The sequence below is a fragment of the Haplochromis burtoni genome, unplaced genomic scaffold (assembly GCF_018398535.1).
Source record: "Haplochromis burtoni strain Fernald_Lab_line unplaced genomic scaffold, NCSU_Asbu1 Contig_2439, whole genome shotgun sequence".
Classification (NCBI taxonomy): Eukaryota; Metazoa; Chordata; class Actinopteri; order Cichliformes; family Cichlidae; genus Haplochromis; species Haplochromis burtoni.
This window is the reverse complement of record NW_024584800.1, coordinates 1-10,421: the sequence shown is the minus strand read 5'-3', so window position 1 is coordinate 10,421 and position 10,421 is coordinate 1. Positions and strand designations below refer to the sequence as shown.

Genomic DNA, 10,421 nt, shown 5'->3' with positions numbered 1-10,421 from the left:
TTGTTCAAGTTTCTTTTCATTCCATAACTTTAGATCGTTTTGTTGGTCTGTTGGGTATGCCTAAGAAATGAAACAAAAAACTCTCTCTTTAAAAGCCACCTTCTGTATGAAGAATGATCTTTGGGGGCGGGGGGGGGGGGCGGTTTACACATACGTATATATATACACAAAACAGGTATATATATATATTAGTATATATGTCTGTGTGTGTACGCGTGGCGAAAACACTCAACCTTTATCTTTAGCTGCACTTAATTAACCGCGCAACATTATCCGTCTTGTGTCTTCCCGCCTGTATATGGCCATTCGGAAATTGCGCCTCAAAACGCGGTTATATTTAAAAAAAAAAAAAGGTGGGGGGGGGGAAGAAACAACAACTAATAATCTTTTTTATTACTATTATTAATATTTTTTGCGCGTTCATTGCACATGTTTGGGAATATTTCAATATTTACTTTTTATTTTATCTTTATTTATAAAAAGCACAATGGCAACGCGCATGCGCATACTCTGCTCCGCTCATTAACCTTTACACTTTCACACAACCTACAGATCTAGAACGAAGACGCTGCATTTTTTGAATAATCTCTGGTGAGCATAGATTTCATAGAAAAAACATAAGAAAAATAAATTTAAATTTAATAAATTTCATCTAGGTCATAATGGATGGAAAAACAGAAGGACTAACATGACTGTTTTATGTTCAGCAGGCATAGAAAGCACTGGATGTCTGGGGGTCTGGGTCTCTTCCATTCCTGCTTCATGTCCTGGGGGCATATGGCTCCCTACACCTACTATTAGACATTTAGATGGAGAAATCTTATGAACACAAGAGCTCTTACACACAGAGGTGTACAAACAGGTAATCACAGATGCACAGTATCTTGGTCGGCTGCTGCCTCTAAACACATAATGCATTATTAGTACTCTATGCTGCTCAGTAACATTTAATATTTATTATTTACTGTCTCCTCAGGTTTAGAACAACTTGAGGGTGATGATTACCAAAATAACGTTTTATTCCTTTTATCTTATCATCCATTTTATCTTATCCCTTAGCATTTAATTACCTGAGTTATACCAAATAATAAATGCTTGATTCATATTAATAATAATAAATGATCTTATTGGTCTCTTTTTTTAAGGTTAGTGTTGGAATACAAACATTTTGGGTTAACTGTAATGAAAACACTTTTAATGCATAAATCTAAATTGAATTTATTCTGAATATTGGACTATAGATTTGTCGAAATAAGTACACAATAGTTAGTTGAATTTTCAAGTCAAGAAATGAAATCAAAAAGATCATTACATTTCTAGACATTATTTTTTAAAGAATATTCATGAATTAGTGCATTGAACAAGAAAAAATAAAACAAGTAATCATTGTTCTAATTATGATTTTTACAGTAATTTCTACTTTCTACTGCAATCATATATTCTTACAGAATTTATCATGAAAGAAAGAACTAAGCATTCATTTTGACAGCCAAAGCACACTTAAATTTTGGCAAGACTGAATGGACATGTCAAATAGTGCACAATTAGTGAATGAGACCAATTTCAAATGTCTGCTGTAATGTTAAAAAAAGAGACTCATAAATACAGTAGAGAGAAGACGGTTACAGGGCAGATCTCACCCATATAGACATAAATGCATCTATGAGGTTAATGCTCTTACACTGAAGATTTGTTTACAGGACCCATAATTCTCTCTCTCACTTCTCTTTTCAAGGAAATCCCAGACACCCTTCCAGAAGACAGAACTCTGCTGATGACTAATGATGAAGAGTGCACTGCAGGTCCTGTTCAGATAGAGGTCCCAGTGGATTCAGGTCAAACTAAAGAGCAAAATCAACTACTACTTCTGGCACTTAAGCTCAAACACAGTTTGACCAATGACTGTCTTGAAGATATCATGAAAATCCTTAATGTTGTTGGTGGCAGTGATTCAGCATGCAGGATAAAATATTCATTTTACAAAGCTTTTGATGATACAAAAGACATCATGAAAATCTGTTATGTGTGTGAACAGTGCAGTAATATAATGTCAGCTGAACTGGACCAAGTTCATTGTGTTCAATGCAACAGCACCTATGACAAAGCAAGTAGGTTTACCAATAACTTTCTCATATACCTCTCCTTGGAAGATCAACTCAAAACTCTTGAGAATGCCAGGAATTACAGATGAATTAATAGGAAGGCAAACAGAAACATCTACTTCTCTCAGTGACATTTGTGATGGTTTTTTGTATCAGAAAGCTTTAAATGGTTCAGAAACGGCCCTTCAAACCCTCAGCTTAACATTTAGCTGTGATGGTGTGCCAGTTTTTAAAAAGTCCCCTTGTAGTATTTGGCCCCTTTTTTGCACCATTAATGTATTGCCATTGAAAACAAGACAGGATAATGTACTCCTTTGTGGACTATGGTTCGGGGATGAGAAGCCTCACATGAGAAGTTTCTTAAAACCTTTCATTGATGAGTGTGTGGACCTACAGGACAGTGGTTTCACATGGGAAGATGACAGAGGCGTTTCTGTCAATACAAAAGTAATCCCTCTAATTCTAATGAGTGACTCAGTTGCCAGACCTCTGATCCAAAATTTTAAACAGTTTAATGGTGAATATGGATGCTCCTTTTGCCTTCATGAAGGAAAGGTAGTTGAAAAAGGCAGAGGATTCACTCATGTATATCCTTTTCAGAAGGACATTCAGCTCCGCAATCAGGAACAAACTAATGAATTTGTAGAAGCTGCGCTACAGTCTGGTAAAGCTGTTATGGGTGTTAAAGGGCCAAGTATGTTGTGTAGACTTCCCAGTTTTGATATTATCGAAGGGTCTGTCCCAAACTATATGCATTCAGTACTTCTGGGTGTTGCAAGATCTGTAACAGGGCTGTGGTTAAACAGTGAAAACCATGAAAAGCACTGGTATATAGGTAGGTCTACAAAACTGTTAGATGAAATACTTTTAAAGATTAAACCGCCATGTTATGTACCTCGTGTCTGTCACATTGAGGAAATTTTGGAAAGCCCATGAGTGGTATATGTGGCTCTTTTATTATAGCTTACCTGTACTAAAAGGTGTATTGCCAGAACCACTACTGAATCACTGGTCTAAACTAGTCAAGGGAGTATCCCTTCTGTTGGGCGAAAATATAACTAGAGAGCAGATTACTGAGTCTGAGGCACTTCTAACAGATTTTGTGAAAGACATGGAGGTATTCTATGGGGAAGCTAATCTGTCTTATAATGTCCATCTTTGCCTCCATTTACCAAGAAGTGTAGTTAACTGGGGGCCTTTGTGGGCTCATTCTGCCTTTGTGTTTGAGTCTTACAATGCTAAACTACTAGACATGATCAAAAGCCCTCAAGGGGTTGCGCTACAGATTGTAAAAATGTTCTGGCTACAGAAGGCCTTACCATTTTATGGCCAGACTTTACTGAAAGATGCCTCAAATGAATGCAAGGAGATATTTGAATCTCTAACAAGACCTAAACAGTTAAAAGATGTAACTCGCACACATGGTATCACTGCACTTAATCATCCTAAAGTGCGATTAATTAGGAGGGATGACTATATGGCACTGAGTCGTTATGGGGTACAAAGGAGCAGAGTAAAGTACTTTCAACGAATCATTACAAATGGCGAGGTGTTTCACTCAGAAGATTACAGTCGTGTACTCAAACGTAATTCATTCACTGTTATGTTGAATGATGATGATCAAAATTTCTTTAACATTAAACAATTTGTAATATGTCAAAATGAAAGTGGAGAGACGTGTTATGCCATTGGAAGATTCTATGAACAAGCAAAGCATAGTCTCTGTGCCTCAAATCCAAGTTATTGTGAACCAGTATCAAAACGTCTTGGGCATCTGACAGGTATTCTTGCTGCAAAGATCAAATGCAAATGTCTGATCATTCACACTGAAAACTAAAAGTCAATTACATTTTTAGAAGCATTAATCAGTGTGAATTCCTTAAATAAGGTTAAACACGAGAAAACATGATTTTCTTCAGTGCCATGTGGTATTTTTCTGAAGTGATTTTAAACCAGTTCATAAAAAAACCCATACATAATTAAACATTAAATGGCAAAACGTCAGATATACATTACATTAAGTCATTAAGTGCTATATTATATTGCATCATTACAGGAACACTCCCTCAGAGTTAATACGTTGAGTCTGACCATTTTGGAATCCATACAGTTGATTTGTATGGTGATAACACTTTTAACATAGCTTAACATACATCATTGAATCCAAAGGGACCGTGAGCATCGCGTTGAAAAATGACCAAAGACTTAATGGTCAAACTCAACTTTTTAACTCTGAGGGAGATGGAGAATGAGCCTATTTCCAAAAAAAGTGGACTGTTTCTTTAAGTACTATATTGTATATATTTTCAAAAACTAAAGTGTACATAGCAGTTGTTGTATTTTGTGTACTGTATCAATGACAAATAATTTCAAAGTCAAGTGAATGCTAATATTGTGTAATGTGAAATACTGAATAAATAACCTAATTCTTGCTAGACCTTTGAATCTGTTTTGTTTGAATCCAACTGTTTTTGCAGATGTGATTAGATGCAGATGTTGTTACTTTTATTATTATTATTGCACTAAATACATTTTAACCTCCTAAGACCCGAACTCTTCCACGACATGCATTTTTAATTTCTCTTTGATATTTAGGCATATTGGGACCCGATGAATGTAAAAACAAAGAATTACCAGATTTTTTTTTTTACCTTATTTTTGTTTTTAAGAAAAATAAGAGCCACATATGAGGATATTTGTTTAAAATTTTGATAGAACAATAGCAGTATAATGTCTTCGTAAGTGGATATTAGGCCCCTGTAAAGCAAAATTGAGTATTTTGGTCTAAATAACCCAAAATGTGATGTCCACATATGTGGACGCCAGGTCTTAGGAGGTTGAATAAGGGATACTTTGAAATATATTCTACTGAAAGGTTGGAAATCTATTTTCTTGAACGCAAATATCTTTTGAAATGTATTTTGGTTTGAAAGAAATATATTTTCAATTTCAAAAATATATTTTTTGGAGCATCACAAATACAAAATATATTTACCATATATTTGAAATATATTTTGGCCAGGAAAAAAGTATTTTTTTTACCGTATGGGAGGTCTTGAATAATCAGGCCCCATCTTATCTTAATGACCTTATAGTACCATATCACCCCATTAGAGCACTTCGCTCTCACACTGTAGTTTTACTTTTTGTTACTAGTATTAGTAACAAAAAGAATTTAAAAGTAGAATGTGAGGCAGAGCCTTCAGTTTTCAGGCCCCTCTTCTGTGGAAGCAGCTTCCTGTTTGGATTCAGGAGACAGACACTATCTCTACTTTCAAGATTAGGCTTCAAACTTTCCTTTTTTCTAAAGCAAATAGTTAGGGGTGGATTAGGTGACCTGAATCCTTCCTTAGTTATGCTGCAGTAGGTGTAGGCTGCTGGGGGATTCCAATGATGCACTGGGTGTTACTTCTTCACTCACTATGTGTCAACAGAACTCTCTGCACTGAATCATATTTGTTATTAATCTCGGGTTCACTTCCATAGCATGTCTTGCTCCTGTCTTCCTCCCCCTGGCCCTCCCCTGAGACTGGCTCTGCTGTAGGCTTCTTCCTGTTAAAAGGGAGCTTTCCTTCTCGCTGTTGCCAAAGTGCTTCCTCATAGTGGGTCATATGATTGTTGGGTTATCTCTGTATGTATTATTGTACGGTCTACCTCACCACCTTGAGGCGACTGTTGTGATTTGGTGCTGTATGAACAAAATTAAACTGAATAATAATTTTCTAATTTTTGGGAAACAAACCAAAACAGTTGGAGAGTGTCTGACCTCACTGAATGTAAGCTGATCTGGGATCTGTGCACTGGAGCAATAGCTGTGAGTGAACCTGGACCAGCACACTCAGAATCAGGCTGGAAGAGAAGAGACCTCTAAAGACCTGCTGAGGGTGAGAGGAACCTGCATCCCAGTGCATTAACCTGTGACCATAGCTAAGGGGAACATACACAGTCTTCATGGTTCTGACATGCTATCATGTGATCATACATGTGACCCCAGGTTTAAATGCTGCACAGAAACACATGTGATGATGGTGACAGTCGTCATACCATCAGTTGTGAGGACAGCTGATGACGTGACAGTTTATCAGACTTGGCTCGCTATGTGCTCAGAGGTTTTCTGCTGCAGCTCACTTCCTATTCTCTGCTTGCACACAGGAAGCTAAAGTCGCCTTAAAAAGCTGTTGTTGTTGTTGTTGTGAGCTGATGATCGTCAGGCAGCTGATGATGACAAGCATGAGACTGAAGTTGGGCTGGGATCAGATTATCAGTTCTTCGGTTTGGACTGAGGAGCTGTCACATTCTTACCTGTGCAGGTGATCGGTGTGTCAGCGCATTCAGGTGATACTAAACATTAAAACAGGAGCGCTGTGTGTGCATGTGTCCCTGTGAGTGTGTGTGTGTTTCTTTTGAACTTTATCTGATAGAAACAAGCTCAGATCTGAAAACGAAGCGCGCGTCTATGCGCGCGCACAGGTGACCCGCAGCGTGAGTGCGGAAGTGAGCGCAGTCAGTACCAGCTGTGCGTCGCGCTGTGTGCGGCGGTTCTGGTGTACTGTCGGTGATTTTCTAGATGGGTTGCTCCCTCTCAGCGGAGGCTCCGGACCGGCGGCCGGGGCAGGAGGAGGAAGAGGATGCGTTGCTGGCGAGTCTGAGCGCGGAGAGCCGGGAGGCGATCAGGAGCAGTTGGAGGGAGATCCAGGAGGACATCAGCAGGGTGGGCGTCATCATGTTCGTCAGGTGAGTTCACGCGCGCTCCGCCGTCCTCTGTACCGACACGCAGGTAGACGTTATGAAGGAGTGTTACGTCAGAGCAGGTATCCTTAACTACCGGTCATAAAGCCGTGTTGAGTTTGTTGAAGGGCGAGGGTCTCTCAGCTCGCAGATCTGATGTCCCACCAGCCCACAGGCACGGCTGTGACGTCAATTCTGCGTAAATCGACGTTCAGTCAGAAAACAGTGGCGATTATCGTTTAGATGATCAGATTATTGTAAAAACTGCGGGTTTTTTAATGCCGCAAGGTTTGATTGACAGCTCATCACCAAACAGCGGGCATGCGCAGGTCTGAAAGACTTTCTGGTTCTGATGCAGGTGAGTGCCTCAGAGTCAGAGGTCATGTGTCAAAAGTCACGGGAGATCATGTTCTGCTTTCTGGAGTCTGAGAAAACTGTGCAGACGAACCCTGACAGGAAGTGGGCTGGAGCTGGTTTGGTTGCTGTGCCTGAGTTCGCAGAGGGTGGAGGTCCTCCTCTCCTCTGCAAGATGGAGCAGGGCCAGGCAGAGCCACAGTGTTTGGGCTCAGGAGTGCTGTTTACCTGCAGACTGATGTTACTGATGTTCATGCAAAGCAGGTGCAGCGAGCCGCTCTGCAGTCTCAGCCGCTCTCTGTGGTTTGTGCACAGCTGTCTGTTTTCGCCTTGTGTTTGTGTGTGAAAGTTCACCCCAGCCCTCAGCACAGCACAGAGGACCGTGGGTAATGAGGACGTGACCTTTCTGCAGCTGCAGGTTCACTGACTGCCCTTTGTTAGCTTATCAGACATCAGAGCAGCGCTCACACCAACCATTTAACTCCACCCCCACCCTCTTCCAGGCTGTTTGAGACTCACCCGGAGTGCAAAGACGCCTTCTTCACCTTCAGAGACCTGAATGATGTGAACACCCTGAGGGCGAGCAAAGAGCTGAAAGCCCACGGCCTCAGGTTACACACACACAAACACACACACACACACACTTTAAGTGAGAGCTGAGCAGTGTAACTGTGAGTGGGGGAAAAGTTTGTGACCAAGCAGAAACAGGGACAAATGTGCTAACAGCTGATCAGCTGATTTCACAAATGACATAAAACATTAGTCAAATGAGGCGTCAAACATAAATACCACCTCTGTTGGACTTATAAATAAAGTTCTTTTGAAGCCAGGAAGGATGTGAGGGTGGTGCTAATCTAATGTCATACACAATAACAAGAAGCAGATGTTGTTATCAGTCATAATGACTTGCGTCCATTTTTATCTCTGAAACTGAAACACTTTGTTAAACTGTGTGGGAGAGGAAATATAAAACTGTACTCTCACCTCTTGCTGTAACATTTTGTATGAGGGCTGCAATGAGGGCTCAAGATATATTTATTATTGCCTCTGATCAGAATTATTGCAATCATACAGAAGCATGAAATTAACCTTTCATTTCATTATAGCACAGCCCAGAGGGCCGGTTAGCTGACAGCTAGCAGCAAAAGCTGCCTGTGACTCCTGCAGGGTCTCTGGTTTTAGCAGAGCCTCCTGTTGACTGGTTTTCTCCTCTGCTCTCTCTGCAGGATCATGTACATCATCGAGAAGACGGTCGCCAGGATCGACCAGGACGACCGTCTGGACCAGCTGATCCTGGATCTGGGCAGGAAGCATTACCAGTACAAAGCCCTGCCAAAATACTATGATGTCAGTGTGAAGCTGAACACAGTGGTGGGGATTTGTTTCCACTCAGCTGTGACATTAGTTCAGTCCACACTGGTCATCCTCAGCCGAGCCTGCTCACACACGTCTAGCAATTCTTCTCAATTTTCTGAGCTTTAGGCAGATTGAAAGCTATAGGAGGGTTGTAGAAGAGCTGGAGGAGGATTGTAGGAGGGTTTTAGAAGAGCTGGAGGAGGGTTGTAGGACAGCTGTAGGTGGACTGTAGGACGGCTGTACTAGGATTAGGGATGGGTATCGTTTAGGTTTTATCCGATACCGGTGCCAAACCGGTACTTTTGAAATGGTACCGGTGCTTAAACCGGTGCTTAAAGAATGGAGAACACAAACTTTGTCCAAAAACCTCTTATGTTTTTATTTTTAGCAGTCTCTTTTTTTCTGCAAAATGATAACCAAGTTAGCCTTTTCTGTTGATACAACATACCTCCTTTGGTTGGAACCGGTGCTTAAACAATGGAAAACACAAACTTTGTCCTAAAACCTCTCATGTTTAGATGTTCTTTTTTGTAAAAAGATAACAATGTTAGCCTTTTCTGCAGCTATAGGGCATACAGTGGCTTGCAAAAGTATTCGGCCCCTTTTAACCTTTCCACATTTTGTCACATTACAGCCACAAACATGAATCAATTTTATTGGAATTCCACGTTGTGGCGTGAATAAGGCACGGCGGGACCACGGAGCAACGTTCAGAACCAACTTTATTTTAATTCACGTCACACCACACACACACCAACCCCTGAGTCCCCGTGTTTTAACACGGCGGGCGTGATTGCGGATGCCGTGCAGGTGCGTCCGCACGGCACCGCAAACCACGCCCCACCACACACGTGAAAGACCAATACAAAGTGGTGTACACGTGAGAAGTGGAATGAAAAATCATACATGATTCCAAACATTTTTTACAAATAAATAACTGAAAAGTGGGGTGTGCGTAATTATTCAGCCCCCTGAATCAATACTTTGTAGAACCACCTTTTGCTGCAATTACAGCTGCCAGTCTTTTAGGGTATGTCTCTACCAGCTTTGCACATCTAGAGACTGAAATCCTTGCCCATTCTTCTTTGCAAAACAGCTCCAGCTCAGTCAGATTAGATGGACAGCGTTTGTGAACGGCAGTTTTCAGATCTTGCCACAGATTCTCAATTGGATTTAGATCTGGACTTTGACTGGGCCATTCTAACACATGGATATGTTTTGTTTTAAACCAGGGGTCACCAACCTTTTTGAAAGTGAGAGCTACTTCTTGGGTACCGATTAATGTGAAAGGCTACCAGTTTGACACACACTTCTCAAATAACAAATTTCCTCAGTTTAACTTAATTATGTGTTATCATTAATAATTAATGATATTCATCTATGTACGGACACTAATTATGTTAATTATTTTTCACCATAATTATAAAGAATGCAATTAGGAAACAAGGTAGGAAACATAAATATCAATATGCAACGCTTTATTTCTATATATCTCTGCAAGTATTTACATTTTGAAGTGATCACTTCTACAACATTTTCACTTACCACTAACAAATTTTAACAAATCATGCACTGTTACATACATTACTTTTGTATGTATGTAACATACAAAAAATCAACTTTCAAATTTTACAGAACTTTTCACCAAATTGGCAGCATTTTAAAGCAAATTGTCACATGTTACACTTAACAAACACATTTGTTTTTCAATAATTAAATTCAACTTTGACATGACACTGTAATGTTGCCACTGAGAACATCTAATATGGCTTTCTTTGTCTGTTAGTGGGAAACCTGGCATTGCATGCTGTTCACCAGTGTGTTGTAATTTGGGGTATAACTTGACACTGCAACTCTGAGTGAGTCTTGCAGATGTGCATC

The 10,421-nt window shown here is 40.2% G+C and overlaps 1 protein-coding gene across 1 annotated transcript; it reads left to right on the top strand.

Moving 5' to 3' along the window:
• Window positions 1–6,303: 6,303 nt before the first annotated feature.
• On the top strand, window positions 6,304–8,531 carry LOC102303454 (neuroglobin; the record flags this gene model as incomplete). Its single annotated transcript, XM_005952910.3, is given in 3 exon segments — window positions 6,304–6,836; window positions 7,688–7,795; window positions 8,411–8,531. Coding segments are annotated over 3 exon segments (396 nt in total), but the record flags the coding sequence as incomplete, so codon positions are not given.
• Window positions 8,532–10,421: the final 1,890 nt, after the last annotated feature.